General features: G+C 47.5%; 1 protein-coding gene across 2 annotated transcripts; it reads right to left on the bottom strand.

Annotated features, from left to right (window-relative positions):
- Positions 1 to 6,149: 6,149 nt before the first annotated feature.
- On the bottom strand, positions 6,150 to 20,126 carry BDKRB1 (bradykinin receptor B1). 2 transcript variants are annotated; one of them, XM_025392988.1, is made up of 5 exons: positions 19,650 to 20,126; positions 12,384 to 12,502; positions 10,753 to 11,475; positions 10,503 to 10,554; positions 6,150 to 6,684 (listed from the first exon to the last, which is right to left on the bottom strand). In XM_025392988.1, the coding sequence occupies exons 3-5, from the start codon at positions 11,463 to 11,465 to the stop codon at positions 6,676 to 6,678; spliced, it is 774 nt and encodes a 257-aa protein (XP_025248773.1). In that variant the 5' UTR covers positions 11,466 to 11,475; positions 12,384 to 12,502; positions 19,650 to 20,126; the 3' UTR covers positions 6,150 to 6,675. The 2 variants fall into 2 exon arrangements, with proteins under 2 accessions (XP_025248773.1, XP_025248772.1); XM_025392987.1 differs by lacking the exon at positions 6,150 to 6,684 and having other exon boundaries at positions 10,388 to 11,475.
- Positions 20,127 to 20,822: the final 696 nt, after the last annotated feature.

Here is a 20,822-nt window from a genome sequence, read left to right as displayed (position 1 = left end):
CTGCTCTAGTGATGTTAGCAAATACTTGTATGTGCAATGCATGCCAGAGATGGTTCAGACTGATGGTGCATGGTTGGCTATGTCATCATTCCAGCTGCTGTTCGTGTGATCCCCCTGCTCCCCTGCCATCCCATCAGCGCCTGCCTCCAAGCCTCCCTTTGCTCACTCTTTCCTTCGCAGCACCACGGCCTCCCTCCTCCATTTCGTGAAGTCCAATTCTTCACGGGCTGAAGTCCTATAAATGAGTACCCCCATTTTTCTAAGAGAAAGAGAGTGAGCTGGATTTTTTAATTATTATTTTCTTCTTTTCTTTTTCCCCCTTACCCCCTGTTCCCCACTTCCTACTTAGCTCTTTAGAAATGCAATTTATATCCTTCCCTTCACCAGACACTCACTACAGGGCAAGCTTATCTAACCATGTACTTGCTTAGAAGCTCCAGAGCCCGGCACCTCTCCCACCAGAAGACTGCCTCGAGAGACACTGGTCAATTCACAACGTCAAGTATGCCTGCTAGGAAACTCTGTCCCACCTGGACAGTATCTTGAGACAGTGGGCCACGTTACAACCTAGTTCTGCTCTGCCAGATGGTTGAGCAGGCACCATCGCAGGCAGAACTAGGAAGAATCACGTTGACCCCCACCTGCTGGCTCCCTCCCCTACATGCCATTCATGCCAAGTCCCACTTTAACAGACCCTGCTTTCTGTCCCAAAAGTAAAGTGGTACCCTTGAGGCAGGAGCTTGCACTTCTTCCCCTCAGTGAAGCTTTGGAAATAAATCAGTTTCTTTATACCAGGCCTTGCTCTTGTTAATTGGACTCTGCCAGCGGCAAGTGACTGAACCTGTGATTCGGTTTCAGTCCCACCACCTCCAAGAAGTCTCTCCAGACAACCAGGCTTTCCTTGAGGCTGTTGTTGAGTGACTTGATCAGATAAGCGAAAATGTGGTTCTCAGCTGGGGAAGCGGGTGATTTTGCTCTGTAGGGGACATTTGTAATGTCTTGAGACATGCTGGTTGCCACTACTGGGAGAGGAAGGCTGCTCTGGGCGTCTAACACATAGAGGCCTGGGATGCTGCTAAACATCCTATAATGCACAGGACAGCCATCCGTGAGAAAGAACTATTGAGTCCAAAATATCTATAAGGCTAATGCACCCTACATCAGAACTCACTAAGATATTGATAAGGATTTTGTGAAAAATCTGCCATGAATGAGATTTGTAGTTCACCAATAAACTTTCTCCAAGGGATAACAGATATTTGAAATTTGCATCCTCTATCGTTAAAGAGGGACAGGATAATAGGAGCTGGGGTGTGAAGACACTCCTGTTTTCCCTCATGAGTTCTGCACTAAAGAGGCAGATGGTGGAGTCAGGGCACAGGGCCTGCACTCTCCTCTTTATTACTGATAAGGGCTACGTTGGAAGGTATCACTCAGGCATGTGGCCACAAAATGGACTTTTTGATGCTGAATCCCAGAATCAGGCCTGACTTATGAAGGCCCAGGCAATGCTGATGACTTCCCCACTAGGGCAGAGCCTTTAACTCTATGCTTACCTTATGGACAAGAGAAGACCAATCTGCAGTCAGGCACTTCTCAAAGAGTGAGAATGGAGGAAGGAACTGAGCTCCACAGGCCCAATTCTTTTTTTTTTTTTTTGAAACTGGACAATCAGAGGAGTCACTCCTCTTCCAGGGAGAGGAGTCAGGGGTGGGGAAGAAGCCAAGGGTTTAGGGAGCAACCCCTCTTCATCAAAACCTGATGAGTCAGACAGGATGAGCTGAGTTCTGCTGCAGTAACAAAACCTTCGACTCTGTGGTTTAAAACAACAAATGTTTGTTTTCTCCTCACCTACATGTTTGCTGTAGGTTGGTAGGGAACTTTGCTTTTCCTAGTCACTCAGAGGTTCAGGCTGATGAAGTCCCCAGATCTTAATGATATCACTATCTTAACATAGCTTTTCAGGTTTTTCTACAGCAGAGAAAGAATGGAGGTCTATGATCTTGAATTTTCTTCTGCCTAGAAGTGACACACAATTTTGCTTACATTGGCCAAAGCAAGCAAGAAGCCATTCTTAGTCTCTGTAGGGTGAGGAAGTTCAATGCCTTCAACCTCCTATTTTTCAGAAGAAGAGGAGAACTGGAATTCTCAGTGAGCAGTAGTAATGCCTCCCACAGAAGAATGAGGAAGAAGAATTTTCTGCCCTTCACCAGTTCCCAACCACAAATCAACATTGACCAAATGGCACTTCTACTCTAAAGACAAGCTGCTCAGGAACCATTTTCTAGGGAGCACTATACGGGGCTACAGTACTCAGAGTAGAAGAGCTGGCACTTGATCCCAGACCTCACACTGATGAAGTTGCTCTATCAGAATGCAAAGCATTCTGGGCCTCAGTTTTTCCATCTATAAAATGGGCATGATGAGCTTTTTCACATCCTGTGAACTCACTGAAGGTGGGATTTTTATATTTTACTTTTACATGCCATGTATTGGACACTCAGTAAGGGTTGGACACACAAAGCCATGAACGAAGAAGCTGCTTTGATTCTGTCTTAGATTGTGGAGGTCAGGGTTGGAGTACTCCCTAGTCTGCCATCATTTCACCTAACCCATTAGTGGTTTTTTTTGTTTGTTTTTTGTTTTGTTTTTTGTGGTTTTTTTTGATGCAGTCTCATTCTGTCACCCAGGCTGGAGTGCAGTGGTGCGATCTCAGCTCACTGCAACCTCCACCTCCCAGATTCAAGCCATTCTCCTGCCTCAGCCTCCTGAGTAGCTGGGACTATAGGTGTGCACCACCATGGCCAGCTAATTTTTGTATTTTTAGTAGAGATGGGGTTTTACCATGTTGACTAGGCTGGTCTTGAATGCCTGACCAGTGATCCACCTTCCTTGGCCTCCCAAAGTGCTTGGATTACAGGTGTGAGCCTCTCTCAGCCCCATCAGTGGGCTTTAATTCCATCTGATGTTGACTTTGTGCTTGCTGCAGCCTCCTGCCCATTCTCCAGAAGCAGAGTGACTAGCTGCCTAGCTACTGATCACAGATTCATGAGTAAGCCCAGCCAAGACCAGTATACGAACCACTCGGCTGAACCCAACCCAAATGGCCAATTACAGAATTATGAGTTGAGGTGGTTATTTTAAACCACTAAGTGTGGGGGTCGTTTGTTATGCAGCATAGATAACTGATACACTGTGCAAGCCATCATCCATATTCTAGTGAAAGTGATCTCTCTGAAATGCAGTTTGAAACATGCCTCTTCCTTGTTCAGTCTTCACTGACTCACATGGCCTAGAGGGCAACAGTCACTCCTTGGGATTGGCATACATCTTCCAGCCCTTGATTTTGTTGACTGAGAACTTGGGTGAGGGAAAGGTTGCAGGTGGCCAACACCTTCATTGTCCTACTTAACTTTAAGATCCAGCTCAGGGAACCCCCTTTCCTTCTGGAACTCCTTGCAGCAGACTTTGTCACCTCATGACGAGACATCTAACACTGAGGAATGATCTCTTTTCTTTTCTGTCTCCCTTATATGCAGTGAGCTCCTCAAGGGTGAGTGTGCAGTAGATGCTTCCTGGATTCTTTTGCAGGCTTCTGCCAAGAGATCTTGCAGCTTTGCTGGGCTCCTCCAGAGACCAGGAACCCACATAATTGAAGGCCATCAGTTCTATCATGGAACAGCTCTGCCTGTCAAAGAGCCCTTCCTTAAATTAAGACAGAATGTGTTTTCCAGGAATTTTTTTTTTTTTTTTTTGAGACGGAGTCTGGCTCTGTCGCCCAGGCTGGAGTACAGTGGCTGGATCTCGGCTCACTGCAAGCTCCGCCTCCCGAGTTCAGGCCATTCTCCTGCCTCAGCCTCCCGAGTAGCTGGGACTACAGGCGCCCGCCACCTCGCCCGGCTAGTTTTTTTTTTTTTTTGTATTTTTTAGTAGAGACGGGGTTTCCCCGTGTTAGCCAGGATGGTCTCGATCTCCTGACCTCGTGATCCGCCCGTCTCGGCCTCCCAAAGTGCTGGGATTACAGGCTTGAGCCACCGCACCCGGCCTTAGGAATCTTTTTCTCTTTGATCCCTTTGGGGTAACACTAAGTGCATTTGTTCCTCTCTCTGCATAAGCTTATCTTCTGTGGTAAGTCCTCTGCCGCCGTGTGTCTGGAGGGTGTGCTGTTGTGTCCTCTCACCAGTCTGATCCCTGTCTTTGGAATCAGCCAAGAACTGGACACAATACTCCAAATGGACCCTGTCCAGTGCTAAATTCATGGAATATCACCTCCCTCATTTTAGAGGCTATACTCATTTTAATGCAGCTGAGAGCTGGCAGCTATTTTGGCAGCTACAATACACCAAGCCCCTTGTTGACTGAAGCCCTGAAATGTCTTGCTGTCATACTTGCTGGGTCCCAACTAATCCTTTCTGATAGTTTTCTGTCCCCTGAAGCTCCTGGGAAGTAGGCTTGGCTTCCTGTTTACTGCCTTAAACACAACCCCGGCCATAGGGAGTCTCTGCCACCATCAGGGCCACTCAAATGGGATCCCTGGCACTCAGGCCTCTTCTCTGACCTCAGCCTGAGACTGAGACCTGTCACAAGGGCCCAGCAGGCATCCTGGGTCTGAACAGAGCCCTTCAGCGGGAGCCCTGCTTACTCGGTGACCTTGGACAAGTCTGCTTGTCTCTGGACCTTGGTTTCCTCATGTGTAAGGCAGAGTGGTATAACTTAATTACGCATTCTTTTTAAGGTTTTTAGTAGGTTTGCATACAGTGATAAGAAAGATGCCTTGTACTCATTCTTTTTTTTTTTTTTTTTCTGAGACAGGATCTTACTTCGTTGCCCAGGTTGGAGTGCAATGGCACGATCATGGCTCACTGCAGCCTCGAACCCCAGGCTCAACTGATTCTCCTGCCAGTCTCCCGAGTAACTGGGACTACAGGTGTGCATCACCATGCCTGGCTAATTTTTGTATTTTTACTAGAGACAGGGTTTCACCGTGTTGCCCAGGCTGGTCTTGAACTCCTGGGCTCATGTGATCTGCCCATCTCGGCCTCCCAAAGTGCTGGGATTATAGGCATGAGCCACCGTGCCCAGCCCCATTACTCTTTACTCAGTTTCTCCCAATGGTAACATCTTACACAAGGATGGTGCCATATCACAACCAGGAGAGTGACACGGACACCATTTTTGGGATTTTATTCAGACTGCTTTGACATGCATTCATTTCAGTCATAGTTAAAGCCTCTTCTGCTCATAGGAGAAAACAGTTGTTGGTGTTTGCTGGGGTGGGCCCTGTCCTGATGTCTCATACACGTCTTCGATCTTCCTCTTGTCCTTTCTCGCCTTTCCTTCCCTTTCTTTGCTCATTACCTCTTTCCAAAAAGGGAGTAAGGCAGTCCTTTGGGTCACTTAATTTTCACAACACAGTGAGGCACTGCTCTCCTCATTCCCATTTGACAGATGGGCTGCCGAGTTTCTGCGGTCGGCCAGGCTCATGCGGTGGTGGAGCGAGGACTGGAACACTGGCCTGCGTGACTCTGAGCCCTGGGCCTCTTACCGGCTGCACTGTGCACTCAGCAGCCCCGCCGTGAGGCCCTTCTTTGGCAGGGGCCTGAGCTCGGGGGGTCCGGGGAGGCATGAGGGTGCTGAGAGGGAATCAAGGGGGTCTGGAGAAAGGGGCTGGGCACAGGGAAAGAGAATGGCAGGAAGGAGCTGAAGGTGCACAGAGGCCAGAGCGGAGCTCAGCCGGAGCCAAGGGCTTGGATCAGCCCTGGTTGGATGCCCAGGCTCCTGGGAGCTGTGGTGGGAGCAAGGGTGGGGAGGGCTGCTTCCCAGGGCTGCTTCCGACCTGCTCCTCGTCAAACTTGTGACTCATCTCCGGAGTACAAGAGCCTGCTTGTGGCCATTGCGACATCAGGGAGTTTCCCCAAGGCTGGGATTTGGAGGGCCTTAGCACCGTCCACTCCCCATGATGGATTATTTGGAGAGCCTTAGCGCCGCCCACTCCTCATGATGGATTGGGGTGATGAAGGGGTAGGGTGGGGGCAATTTTCTTACTTTCCCACTGTAGGGAGCAGTGAAGGCCACATATGGCATCTGATCATGCGGTTCTGGAGCCCAGGACAGACCCAAAGCTGGGAGCGGATTGGAGTGAAAGCTCCTCCCTCTCTCTACTTGGCCCCTCTCAGGGAGAGAGTGGAAGCCCACATGGGGGCCGGAGCTGGGGATGCTGGAAGACTATTTACTAATTCCTCCCTCCACCCCAGGTGTCAGCACCACAGGTATGGCCTGGGCCTGGCCCCATGTGGAACACGCCAGGCGAACCTGTCAACCAGATCCATGGGAACTCAGATATATTACCTTTTCCCACAGCATCGATCGTTTTAGTCAAGGCAGAAATTTCTCCCTCTGCAAATGAATAACTGGCCTTCACCACAGAAGGGCAACAGCATTCTACTGTATGGGTTTGCCAGTTTCTCTCCCGCTGTGGGGCCATTTGCTGGGCTTCAGTAAACGTTACTTATGTGCATCTCATAAATCAGGTGTCTGACTTCTCAGAATGTGGCTGCAGTCTACCGTTGAATTAGATCCTGTGAGCAATGTCCGATTTCACTGGCCAGCACATTCTTCTCGAGTGTGGGATTGGTTTTTGCAAGCCCTAGAAAGGATTTTGATAAGCCGCCAGCTTCAGGCAGGCTGAGAAACAAGAAAGGAGGGCATACGTGGGTCAGTTCGCTCGGAGTAGAAGAGGGATCAGGTATTATTTTCCCTTTCCCACTCTCCATTCCTGCCTGTTCCTGCCTATTTTTGCCACTTTGCCACAGAGCCTTTGCCCAATGAATTCCTGCCTGGGGGCTTGGAAATCACATTGGTGTTGGAGTCAGATGAGTTGGGTGAATCCAGCCTCTGCAGTCTGAGCAAGCACTGCCTTCCTTAGCCTCCTCTTCCTCTCCTAGAAAGTGGACATCCTGAAACAGACCTCACAAGGGAGTCAGGTGATTAAATGAGATGACTGAGCCTATTGCTGTGTGTGACTGCTGTGAGTCCTACTGGGTGAACTTGGACAGGTCTTACTGCTGTTTCCTAGACTGCACAAGAAGAGCTGGTCCGGATCAGGGGTTGCAAACCCAACCTCCCATGGCTGCCATATGTGTGAATCTGATGGGAGGGCGCCCTGTTCACGGGGCTTCTGCTACGCAGCACCAAAGAATTGGAGCTCTGGGGGGATCCCGGAAGGTCAACCCCAAGGAGCCCAGGGATGTTCCTCTCTTTTGTTCACTGCCATATTCTCAGTGTCCACAACAGTGTCTGACAAAGTAGATGCTTAATAAATATCTGCTGAATGAATGAAATTGAATCAGGGTTGCTGGATCTTCCAAACATTCAAGAGAAACTGGAAAGCTGGCTCCCTGTGGGGAGTTTCAGTCCTGGCAACCAACTCAAGAGCCTGGGAGCTTGGAGTTCTAAAAAATGCCATGTGGTCCAAATTAAACACATGTGCAGGCTGCATCTTGCCTGTTGGCTCAGCTCCAGGCCTTCTGACCACACTCTGCTCTCCAGAAAATCTGCAGGGGCTGGAGCACTGATCACAGGGTTATCACTGATAATGTCCCGGTGGCCCAGCCGCTGCCAGCCTCTCACACCCTGTCTCCAGGCTGCAAGAACATGGCATTCTTTCCATTCCTGGAATGAATGAGTCTTTGCTGCTGTTCTGTGAGGACCAGCCCTTCCCGTGCAGCTGTGGGGACTGCCATTCTCCCCATTCCCCCAAGTGTCTTGGAGTCCAGTCACTACACCCTCTCCCCTACTCCATGGAAACTGACCTTGGAATGGCCTCTTGGCCCACAGACTCTCTCCTCACCAGGGCCTGACAGTGTCCCACCTGCCTGCAGGGGCCCAGTGGAGGGCCCACCCACCACCTGACCTCCCCATTCGCTGACTATGTTGTCTCCAACCTCCTTCTTCCCTCTACTTCAGCCACCTGGTGTCAGGTATATACTTGGTCCTTGTCATCTCCTGGGATGGCTCTGCCTCTGGAATGTTCTATTCAAACATTCCTTCTCTGTGGCTATGACTTCCTCTCTCTCTCTCTCTTTTAATGAGACAGGGTCTCCCTCTGTCAGCCAGGCTGGAATGCAGTGGCACAATCTTGGCTCACTGCATGTAGCCTTGACCTCCTGGGCTCAGATGATCCTCTTGCCTCAGCCTCCCGAGTAGCTGGGACTACAGGTGCGCACTACCACGCCAGGATAATTTTTGTATTTTTTGTCGAGATGAGGTCTTGCTATGTTGCCCAGGCTGGTCTCGAACTCCTGGGCTCAAGTCATCCACCTGTCTCAGCCTCCCAAAGTGCTGGGATTATATATTGCACCCTTTGTGGAAATCAGGCTCACGACTGACTCCCTTCACAGTGTACAGAAGATCATGCCCAGCCCTTCTTCTCTTTCTTGCTCTGTCACCCAGGTTGTCTCATTACACCCGTCCTTTAACACACTGATCTCACTTCACTTCTTTCTCTCCCTGTGCTTGTTTCTTCCTTCTCCATTATTCCCCAGAGTCTGACCAGGATCCCCAACTCCCATGACGTATGGCCGTCTGTCTGGCTAAACCCTCCTCCAGAGCAATCCTTTCCTGGGTCTGTCGAGCATTGAGAGTAAATTCACACAACACAGCCATGCTTTCCAGCTTCAAGGGGGCCCTCAAAGCCCCCTGGAGCCCACCATGCTTCCTGGGTGAACTGTCTTTGCCAGCTGACCATTGTGGACCCAGCCTGTCCATTCTCCTCCAGCCCCAATTCCCTCCGTGACCCACCTCGTCCTCTGCCGTCCTTCAACCTCTCCCTCCTAACCTGTAACCCCACCTGCCTCTGGGCCTACTCTGTTCCTTCGGTCTGGAACACTCCTTTCCTCCATTTTGCTTGGTCAGCTTCTCATTTTTTGGGATTCAGTTTATGTGTCTCTTCTTCCAGGAACCCCTCTATAACCATCCCTCCCAGCCACCCAGACTGGAGCCCTGCTCTGGTTCTCACGGCACCCCTCACCCTGATGAAGGTGGGCACCCTGCTCTATGACAATCTCTTAATTATTGTCCCAGTTGCTGTGAGTCCCTGGAGGGTAGAGACACTGTTAGGTCACCTTTGGGTCTCTTGTAGCAAGACCTGCACCAATGCCTTACACATTCAACAAGAGCACGTGCAAGCATTCTTTTGTGAGCAGCTCTCCCTTTCCCGCCTCCGCCAGCCCTTCCTCCCTGTCTCCACGTATCCAGATTGCACCCTTTGTGGAAACCAGGCTCACGGCTGACTCCCTTCACAGCGTCTTCTCTGCTAACCTGAGAGGGAACCCATCCCCTTTCTTTCTGACGGAGAAAGATGCTGGATCCGTGGTGAGCTCATGCAATTTCTCATTTCACTTTTTATATGATAATATGTGGATGTATGTAAATTCCTTGGAGATAGAACTTCTAGCTGTACCATCCCTGTATTCCTGGCAGTTAGCCTAGAAAGCTTTGAAAAGACAAATGGAAGTGTAATAAGAGAGGCCATTACCCAATACTTGTTATTTGTTTCCTGCTGCTGCTATGACAAATTACCAGAAACTTGGTGGCTTAAAACACAAATGGGACCAGGCGCAGTGGCCACGCCTATAATCCTAGCATTTTGAGAGACCAAAGTGGAGGATCACTTGAGCCCTTGGATTTGAGACCAGCCTGGACAACTCAGGAAGACCCCATCTCTACAAAAAATAGAAAAGTTAGCCAGGCATGGTGGTGCACACCTGTAGTCTCAGCTACAGGAGGCTGAGGTAGGAGGATCCCCTGAGTCTTGGAAATTGAGGCTGCAGTGAGCCGTGATTGTGCCAGTGTACTCCAGCCTGGGCGACAGAGCGAGACCCTATCTCAAAAAAGCAAAGCAAAGCAAAACAAAACAAAACAACAAAACACAAATGTATTCTCTAACAGTTCTGGAGGCCCGAAATCCTCAATCTGTTTCCCTGGGCTGAAGACAGGGAGTTGGCAGGACCCATTCCTTCTGGAGGCTCCTGGGGGAAGCCATTTCCTTGCCCTTTACAGCCTCTAGAGAGTGCCTGCAATCCTTGGCTCACAGTGGCCGCCCTGAATTCCTATGGCCTCTGCTTCCACAGTCACATCTCCCGACTCTGAGCCTCCTGCCTCCCTCTTATAAGGACCCTTGTGATTCTATAGGGCCCACCTGGATAATTCAGGATCATGTCCCCATCTCAAGACCCTTAATTTGGTAACAGCTGTAAAGTCCCCTTTATCATATAAAGTAACATTCATAAAGTCCAGGGATTAAGTACCCCCCAACCGATGGGAGTGATTATTTAGCCTATCACAATAGCATTTATTATGTCACAAAGAATTGATAAGAAAGTCAGGCTTCTTGGTTCAATGCTGTTTTAATTCCGCCAGAAAAGTTGGAAGATTTCTTTCCTGTGGGATGAAGATATTGGAGCAAGACTTTTAGGCGTGCATTGTTTATAAAGTTCCCAGACCTTGGTCCTGAAGAGCCGGCCCGCAAAGACATAAATGACTGGGTTCAGGGAGCTGTTGGTGAAGGCCAAGAAGTTGGCCAATTGCAGGCCCAGGTCAATGAAGTCCTCCCAAAAGCAGCCTCGGACTGCTTGCACCTGGAATAAGAATTCCAGGAAGGCAAAGAAGTGGTAAGGGGCCCAGCAGACCAGGAAGGCCACCACGAGCGTGAGGATCAGCGCTGTGGTCTTGCTATCCTTGCGGCCCCCGCACCTTGTCCTGCTGACCTCCTCCCGCCCTCGCAGGGAGGCCAAGATGTGGTAGTTGAAGAAGACGATCGCAGCCAGTGGTAGGAGGAAAGCCAGAATATTTAACTCCACAATCCTCGCAAAGTGCCAGGCCTCATGCGGGAGGAGCAGGATGCAGGCGGTGATGTTCAGATCTGGGACGGCTTGGATGGATCGCAGCAGGAATGTGGGGATGCTCAAGAGGCCCCCCACAACCCAGATGAGCACGCAGGTGACCCGGGCCTGCCTCCGCCGCTGCCGCCTCCGGCTGGCCATAGGGTGCACCAGCATGCAGTAGCGGTCCTGGCTGATGGCCACCACCAGGAAGATGCTGATGAACAAATTGGCCTTGATGACGCCGTTGGTGACACGGCAGAGGAGGGCTCCGAAAGGCCAGTTAAACTGGTTCCAAATGTTCTCTGCCCAGAAAGGCAAGCCCAAGACAAACACCAGATCAGAGGCCGCCAGGTTGGCCAGGTAGATTTCTGCCACGTTTAGTCGCCGCCTGGGCAGGAGGAAGACCAACAGGACGAAAAGGTTCCCTAGGAGGCCGAAGGAACAGATGGAGATGATAAATGTTGGCAGCACTCTGTGCAGCAGGTCCCAGGCTTCCGGAGCATTGTCACAGGCTGTAGCATTTTGAGGGAACAGCTGGCTCTGGTTGGAGGACTGGAGCTCTAGAGGGGGCCAGGATGCCATGCACAGTGACCTGAAATGAACAGCAGGTAGAATAAAACAGGAAGTGGCAGACTACAGCCTATGAGCCAAACCAGCCTGTCACCTGTTTTTGGACAATAAAGTTTTATTGGCACAGAACCACACCCATTCATGGACACATTCTCTACGGCTGCGTTCATGCTACAAGGGTGAATTGAGTGCTTGTAACGGAGACTGTCTGGCTTGCAAAGCTGAAGATATTTACCATCTGTTCCTGCAGAGGAAAAGTTCGCTGACCTCTGGTTTAAGGGATGGTGCCTGAGTCCAAATCCTGGTACAATCACTCAGTGTGAGCTACTTAGACCCATGGACTTTCACTTTCCTTTTTAAATATTGGAGAGAATCGTGTCTCTCTTGTGGGATCATGGGAGGGCTGTTGTTAGGATCTACAGGGTGCTTAGCTCTGTGCCTGGCATAGAGGAAAGACTTTGGAAGGTAGTGATTAGTCTTAGTAACAACTGTACCATTATTATTATTATTATTACTATTAGGGTTTTAACAGCATTTAATGAGCAGTTACCTCACACCAGCCCCTTGCCAGGCACTGAAGATATGCAGGACAGAGTAGCCCCAGCCTCATGGGGCTGCAGACATGGAGGCAGAGGTCACGGCTTGAAACAGAACTGAGGGAAGCCCGGGAACAGCAAAGGAAGCTGACCTGTTGTGGCTGGGACCAGTGTGGTGGAAGGGATGGGGGCAGTGCTAGGAGGTTCCTCTTATGGGCCTGAAAAACATGAGTGCTGGCCAGGTGTGGTGACTCACACCTGTAATCTCAGTACTTTGGGAGGCCAAGGCAGGTGGATCAGATGAACCCAAGAGTTCAAGGCCAGCCTGGGCAACATGGTGAAATCCTGTCTTTACAAAAAAATACAAAAATTCGCTGGGCATGGTGGTGCACACCTGTGGTCCCAGCAACTCAAGAGGCTGAGGTGGGAGGATCGTTTGAGCCTGGAAGGTCGAGGCTGCAGCGAGCCATGATTGTGCCACCGTACTTTAGCCTGGGCCGACAGACTGAGACCCTGTCTCAACAACAACAACCACAACAAAGAAAAAAAAAGAGAGAGAAAAAAAGATAAAAGAAAAAGGAAAGCATGAGTAATAAATAAGGATAACAACTACATTTGTTAGATGGTATTAATGGTCTCTGTGTTCCAGGTGCCATTTAAGTGTTTCACATTTAAGTATTTTCTCATTTAATATTCCTAGCAGTCATTCAAGGTAGGGGCCATTGTCATCTCCACTTCGCCAATTAGAAAATGGAGTGCTGAGACCCAGAGTCACCTGTCTGAGGTCACACAGCTGGTCAGTAGAGCCTGGATTCAAACCCAGGCAGTCTGATTTGAGAACCTGATTGACAGCCTGTGCTTCTTTCTGCTCTCTTCTGCTGCACCTGTCCCTGCTCGGTGAAGGACAAAGCCAGGCTGAGAGAAGTTAACCAGCTTGTCGGAGAAGACCTAGGTGGTGTTTACAGTGCTACTCTAGGAACCTTGGTCTGCATGGGCCCCAGAGGCCGTGCTCACAGCCGTGCAGCTGACTGGCCTCCTACGCTTGCTGGAGGAGCTAGAGCTGGTGGGCACAGTGTACACTATGAACTTTGGTCTGCGTGCCCCCCGTAGCTCACGTTCACAGCCACGCAGCCGACCTGCCTCCCATGGTCCCATGCTGAGTTTCACCGGGAGAGGGATAGAAAGCTCTGTCTCTTTCCATAGGGAAGACTGTGTCTCCCAGCCCTCTGTGGTCCCACAAGGGGTAGATCCCATCCTGTGCTCATGGCTTTGTGGCCTCCTGCCCGCAAAACCGGCCACAGCCAACTCGGGGACCCACAGAACACTATCCACAGAGTGAGCAGCTGCCTACACTGTGGGATTTATGGGGCTCCAGATGATCTTCAGAGTCTAAACATTCTTCCACAACTTGGATAGGTTAATATACACCCAGTGCTTAGCAGGGTTCCTGACTTATCATAAGCACGTGGCAAATGTTAGCTGTCACCATCATGATTGTTATTACTGGGTGACACCTGGGATTGCTTCAACTGCGCAAAGCCTCACAGATACCAACAAAAGCTATCGTGTAGCAGAGAATTAGTCCTGGAAGAGCATATTTGGCTGTGTAACCTCGGGAGAGTCTGTTCATGTCTCTGAGCCTGACTTTCCTCACCGAAGGAAGACACGATGTCCTCAAGAGGCTCTTCTAGCTGTGATAGTCTGTCATGTCACTCACATGGAGTTATTCACACTGGGGTATGATTCACTGGTTCCTCCAGTCATTTTTTTTGGCTGAACAAGTATTTACTGAGAATGTACTATGTGCCAGGTACTGTTCTAGGTATTTAGGACAAAGCAGTGAATACAGCAGGCAAAAACCCCTGCTCTCAGTGTGCGTATAAGCCTAGCGGGAGGGAGGAGTTGATAAACAACACACACACTAAATAAACATGCTGGCGAGTGACAGCTGGGGAGAGTAGCAGTACAGGTGGTGAGAAGTGATCAAATCCTAGAGGTGTTTTGAAGGTAGTAACACCATGATTTTCAGTTGGATCTGGGTAGGAGAAAGGAGAAATTGGACAATGCCAAGGTTTTTGCATTGAACACCTGGAAGTATGAAGTTGTCATCAGCTGAAATGAAGGTGACAGAATGAAGATGAAGCAGTTTTTTTTTTGTGGGGAGTGGGGAAGATCAGGAGTTCAACTTTGGAATTGTTAAGGTTGAGATGTAAATTGGACATCACATGGGGACATCCGGTAGGCAATTAGATAGACAAGTGTGGTATTCAGGGACAAGATCTGGGATGATGAGACATAACTGGGAGTTGTAACCACAGGAACGGCATTTAAAGTCACACGGCTGGATGAAATCACCAAGGGAGAGAGTAGATAAAAGAGTAGAAGCTGCAGAGCTGCCAGTTGACAGATCAACAGGAGACACGGGAAATTATGATTTGGTGGTTGTGAAATATCCATGGCACATGGAAGCTGAGCAGTCCCCACCCAGAGCATAATATGGAGGAGGCTGGAGGCTCTTGTTACAATAGTTTGGTCATTTTTTGCAGGGCATAAATCCAAAACTATGTTTATTTTATCATTTGGCAATACTTAAAGAATTTGCAATAAACCCTTTTGGAGTGATGAGCTAAAAAACAAATGTTTAATGGAAATTTAAGTGCTGCACTTCTGTTGCTCAAGGAAGTTGCTGATGAGCAGATAGCTTGCATAGAATATTTGTTGACGTTTGCATCACTATGGGGTCTGTAGCAATTTCACTGATTGCAAGAAAACCTGACACAGAGCTGCTACTTTAGAAATTAGTAATTTTAAGAACGTTGCACCAGGCCAGGCACAGCGGCTCACACCTGTAATCCCAGCACTTTGGGAGGCCAAGGCAGGTGGGTCAAGAGGGCAGGAGTTCAAGACCAGCCTGGCCAAGATGGTGAAACCCTGTCTCTACTAAAAATATAAAAATTAGCTGGGTGTGGTGGCAGGTGCCTGTAATCCCAGCTACTTGGGAGGCTGAGGCAGAGAATTGCTTGAACGTAGGAGGCAGAGGTTGCAGTGAGCTGAGATCATGCCAGTGCACTCCAGCCTGGGTGACAGAGTGAGACTCTGTCTCAGAAAAACACAAAAAAACAAAAGAACATTGCACCCTAAGACACGGTTCTCATCCATGTAGTTGCAAAAGATGCTGATGTAAGATCATTCTGAGAGGCATGACTTTTCCCTTAGATCAAACGACTGTTCTTTAAGTTAACTCAGCTCACATTTAATTCCAGCTTTTCTTGTGCACATGCAACAGTGGAAGTGATGGCAGACTGTGTGTTGGCTCCATAAGAAGAATGTCATAGAAAGCAAAATGGTGCCCGCTCAACACCAGTATCCTCAGACTCTTCAGACAGAAAAGCCTGTCAATTCCAATCACAATTCATTCTTTCATTCAGCTCATGGAAGCAAAGCAGGGCTTTGCAACATTCATTCTGGCAAAGTGAAACAACTGACTTTTTGTGAATGCTATTTTAAGTTGTTTAAATTTTCCACACTGGAAATAAAGTCACTGCATTTTTGTGAGGATAAAACACAAATTTTGGTGGAGTCCAGTGTCATGGTAACAACAATATTCTTACTAAATTAAGACACTAATGAAACAGAAATATGATTGGAACAGGTCATGGTGCATACACAATTTGTTACTGTATGTAAATAAATGTCAATATTCTATAAATAGAAATAGATGTACGAGACAAAATTTATAAAATGTTAAAACATGCACAGATTTACTGAACTACAAACTTGATGTGATAAAGTTGTTCATGAATTTTTTTAAAAACTCGACTTCCGCATGTGTTTTCTCTTTTATTTTTCCATTATCAATCAATTTTGGAGGACATTGAGTCTCAGTGCCCTAAAATGTTATTAAATAGATTAAATAGTGTGTTGAAACAGATCTCTAAATTTTTGTTGAATTTTGTTCCAAATCAGTTGGAAATATTTAGTCAAGTTATTCAATAAATAGAGCACCAAAACATCAGCTTTCAAAGCTTTTAGTGAATTATAAGTATTGAAAACAAAGCTGGTATGCAGAAAAATTATAAAATGTATCAGAAAATGATAAAAATCAAATGCTGTACAAGAGTTAATTTTGAAATTCTAAAGTGAGCTCTGGAATAATTCAGTTTGTGGGAAGAATCTTTTTAATTGGATAAATTCATGTTCTGTACGGAAATGAGATGAACTTGAGAAAACCAGTGATTTGCAGTATCTGAATTTGACAAAACATTCAAAACTTATAAGTAGGTACAACTTATTTGAAAGGTTTAATCTGGTAAAGAAAAAAAAAATACTTCTGGGCTGGGCGCGGTGGCTCATGCCTGTAATCCCAGCACTTTGGGAGGCCAAGGTGGGTTGATCACCTGAGGTTAGGAGTTCAAGACCAACCTGGCCAACATGGTGAAACTTCATCTCTACTAAAAATTAAAAAATGGCCGGGCGCGGTGGCTCAAGCCTGTAATCCCAGCACTTTGGGAGGCCGAGACGGGCGGATCACGAGGTCAGGAGATCAAGACCATCCTGGCTAACATGGTGAAACCCCGTCTCTACTAAAAAATACAAAAAACTAGCCGGGCGAGGTGGCAGGCGCCTGTAGTCCCAGCTACTCGGGAGGCTGAGGCAGGAGAATGGCATAAACCTGGGAGGCGGAGCTTGCAGTGAGCTGAGATCCGGCCACTGCACTCCAGCTTGGGCGACAGAGTGAGACTCTGTCTCAAAAAAAAAAAAAAAAAAATTAAAAAATTAGCCAGGCATGGTGGTGGGCGCCTATAATCCCAGCTACTCAGGAGGCTGAGGCAGGAGAATTGCTTGAGCCGGGGAAGCGGAGGGTGTGGTGAGCCGAGCTAGTGCCACTGCACTCCAAACTAAGGCACAAAGACAGCACCTGTGAAAATATCTGGGCTAAAATATTTATGCAATTCCACAGGCAAAGAATTGGACTTGAGAACAGCATCTGCCTGGCAGAATTTGCTGAGAGCTTATCACTCAGAACCTGCAGAGGGAACATTTTCTGAATATATTATGGTTCAAGAGAAGAGTCAATTGAAGGTACTAATTTAAATTTGTTAATTGTAAAATTTGTGGAAAAAAGATTTCAGGCAATTATATGGAAAAATTAAAAATAACAAGACCACATTGAAGAAAATACATTATTGGGAAAAATACCAAAGACATGGTATCAGTCAGGTACAAGAAACTGTAGCATGTGAATATGCAACAAGAAAAATTATTTTGCTTATCTTATTTATTTATTTTTTGAGACAGAGTCTGGCTCTGTCACTCAGACTGGAGTGCAGTGGTGCGATCTCGGCTCACTGCAAGCTCCGCCTCCTGGGCATTCTCCTCCCTCAGCCTCCTGAGTAACTGGGACTACAGGCGCCCACCACCACGCCCGGCTAATTTTTTTGTATTTTTAGTAGAGATGGGGTTTCACCATGTTAGCCAAGATAGTCTCTATCTCCTGACCTCGTGATCTGCCCATCTCTGCCTCCTGCTTATCTTATTTTTAAATGTTCAGTTAATTAACATAAAAATGTTTTATTTTGCTTTAATATTCATAGGTGCATGTATATGTATTTAAAGACTTTTTTTGAAAATCGTTTTTACCTAGAACTACTTTATAACACCATCAATATAATATAACAATTTTGTTGGACTTTTTTCCTCCCTCCCTCCCTCCCTCCCTCCCTTCCTTCCTTCCTTCTTTCCTTCCTTTCCTCCTCTCCTTCCATCCCTACCCTCCTTCCCTCCCTCCCTCCCTTCCTTCCTTCCTTCCTTCCTTCCTTCCTTCCTTCCTTCTTTCCTCCACATCCCTCCCTTCCTCCCTCCTCCCTCCCATCCTGCTTCCCTCCCTCTCTCCTTCCTCCCTTCTTCCCTCCCTCCTTTTCCTTCCTTCCTTCTTTCCTTCTTTCCTTCCTTCCCTCCTTCCTTCCTTCCTTCCTTCCTTCCTTCCTTCCCTCCCTCCCTCCCTCCCTCCCTCCCTCCCTCCTTCCTTCCTTCCTTCCTTCCTTCCTTCCTTCCTTCCTTCCTTTCTTCCTTCCTTCTTTCCTTCCTTTTTTCCTTCCTTCCTTCTTTCCTCTCTCTTTCTACCTATAAATACTGATTTTTTGGGGAAATAATTTTTGACTATTGGAGTGCCCTGGCAGTGTGCACAACACATGGCCTGGCCATCCTTCTCCTAGCTATCTCTGATGATGGCCAGGAAGCTGAGGTCTATGGTGACAGAGGTTGGCCGGTGGGAATCGGTGAAATTCCCCTGTGATAGGTTGGGAATTCTCAGGGTGAAAGGAGGTGAGATCCTGACCTATGGTGGAGGGGCTGGGGCATTGAGAGTTTGAGAAGAGACAGGAGGGTGCTGAGCACTGATATGGTTTGGCTGTGTCCCCACTCAAATCTCATCTTGAGTTGTAGCTCCCATAATTATCGTGTGTTGTGTGAGGGACTTGGTGGGAGATAATTGAATCATGAGGGTGAAGAACAAAGCCAAGCCAATATCTTGACTTTAGCTCAGGGAGACTGAGTTTGAACTTCTGATCTCCAGAACTGTAAGACAATAACTTTCATCGTTTTAAGCCATTAACTCTGTGATAATTAATTACAGCAGCCTTAGGAAACCAGCACAGGGGGTGAGGCTGCACCTTGCCCAGGAAGCCAGAGACAACCAGCTATGCAGGGACTTTAGCTCGAATCTGATTAGGTCAGTGGACACCGCCCCCATTCCCAGGACTGAGAGGTGGCTGGGGCCACTGCAGCCACAGCATATGTCTGCTCATGTGGGGCTTATTTTTAAAAGGATTGTCCTCACCTGCTGCTGTCTGTGTTTATAAAGTTGGCCAGAGAGGAGAAATCTTCCTTTGCCAGGTTTAGCTTTAGCTCTGATATTTGCCTGGAACATAGTAGGTGTCCAATAAACAATATCTATGGATATTGTTAGTAATATGTGACCCTATTTAAAGAACTCAGAAGGGGCATTGGGCAAGTCTACGAGAGAGGGAGATTCTATAATTTCTGTGTGATATTTTCTGGATTCTGCACATTTTAACCTTGGCTATGAGAGAGTGTGACTTTTTTCAACAAATTAGTTAATTCTTCAAATGAACTCCAATTTCAACAGCATGGTGATGATAAAGGTGTTGGAAATCCAGCCACAGATGTTAAAGACCGTCAGCACGGTCACATAATAAGATGCTACTTTCAAGCCGCGAATAACCCAACCAGTTATTGGTCTTGTGAAATCTTGTAAGCCATTCCAGAGAGACTAATTTAATTTTTATGATTCAGAATTTGCAGGCTGTAACGGGTCAGAGTCCATGCAAGCTCTGGGGGCTGTATTCAGCCCTGACATGTTTCACTTGATTTTGATATAAGGAGTTACTGGAACCTTCCCAACAGTTCTAAAACCTTTCCCTCCTCCTCCTGTTCTGGAAAAGCAATTAAGACCTAAACTAGACATGAAATAAAAGTCTCTTAAATTGATTTAGAGTTACTTTTAAAAAGTACCCTCACAGAAGCGGAACATTTTGCCAAGAGGTAGGTGTAAAAAGAAGTTTTTTGTTTTTCTAAGAGACACAGATTTCCCCTTATATTGTACTCTCATAAAAGAGAAAGAAGGTGGTCATTTACTTACTCAGGCAGAAAATGAAGGCGTTCACAACTTTAGCTGGGTTTTCTGATAGTGAGAGCTGCCTTTGGAGGTGTTTTCTCTTCTGGGAAGCTCTGTGGAAATGTGGTCGCTTTAAATTATATAACCTCCTCTCCAATGACGTCATTGTGGGGATTGCCGCAAAAGTGAGTCTTTCGGGACTCACTCCAAGTGGATTTGGAAGGAAAAATCCACTCTCATTTCACTTTGCACTTAAGGGATGATGACAGATTATTCAGTTACCATCTCCTCTTTTACTTTGGTACCATCTGCAGAGGCCTGCAATCCTGCCCAAGACCTGTACATTGGCCAATAGGCCCTAAAAACACGTTTTGGCATTGCCAACTTGCTCCAAGGCTCGCAAAGTGTCAGTGAACATTGAAGGACGGCTTTTGACCCCTTCACTGTTGGCTTCTGAATGTCTGGGGCTCTGCAGCTGCTTTTGTGGGAGCCACTTCGAATGGCCCCTTTAGAATTTTGGTCATGAAATATACATTGCCAAGAATTCATCAGAGTGGACCCATCACACAGAGAGCTAGGAAAACGTTTGACTCATGCAATGTTCAGAGTTGAGTAAGACCAGATACGCTTTTTCCTAATCCTCCTTGGCGGCTCTGAAATTATGTTGGCATGGGTCAAGTTGAACTACTCAAGACCTCATGTTTCAGACAGTAAGATACTTTTGGCTTTCTTTGAGAATCAGGTGGCAAGATTCTCCAACTGAAGGCCCCTTACCTGCCATCTTAAAAATTAAGATCTTCCCAGGCCACCCCCTACATGTAGGAGAACTCATTCATGCCAGAATTCAGGGCTTCGAGTCTGACTTCTGGGAAGGTGACTCTCTAAATGTTTGGAGCAGAAGGTGTTACCTCTGTCTTTAGAATCTTGCCTTTTCCTTGTGTTCCCTTTTTCTGCTAGTGACATCTCAGTGGGAGCCAACTGCACTTCAAGTTTTCCAGCTATTTTCTCCTGTTGCTGAAGACCTTAAAATTGTGGAAGTAGGTGGAACAAATAGCATTCTGAGGCTCAGTAGTGGATGTACATTTCAGGGAAGAAGTTGGAATTTGCCTTAGAGGATGGTTCCTTCCTATCAGGAGAGACCTCCTGGGTGGGATTTGCAATAAAAAAAAATTGTCAACAGGAAAGCATCTTCCATCA

Source organism: Theropithecus gelada, chromosome 7b (assembly GCF_003255815.1).
Source record: "Theropithecus gelada isolate Dixy chromosome 7b, Tgel_1.0, whole genome shotgun sequence".
Classification (NCBI taxonomy): Eukaryota; Metazoa; Chordata; class Mammalia; order Primates; family Cercopithecidae; genus Theropithecus; species Theropithecus gelada.
This window is presented reverse-complemented; position numbering and strand designations above follow the sequence as displayed.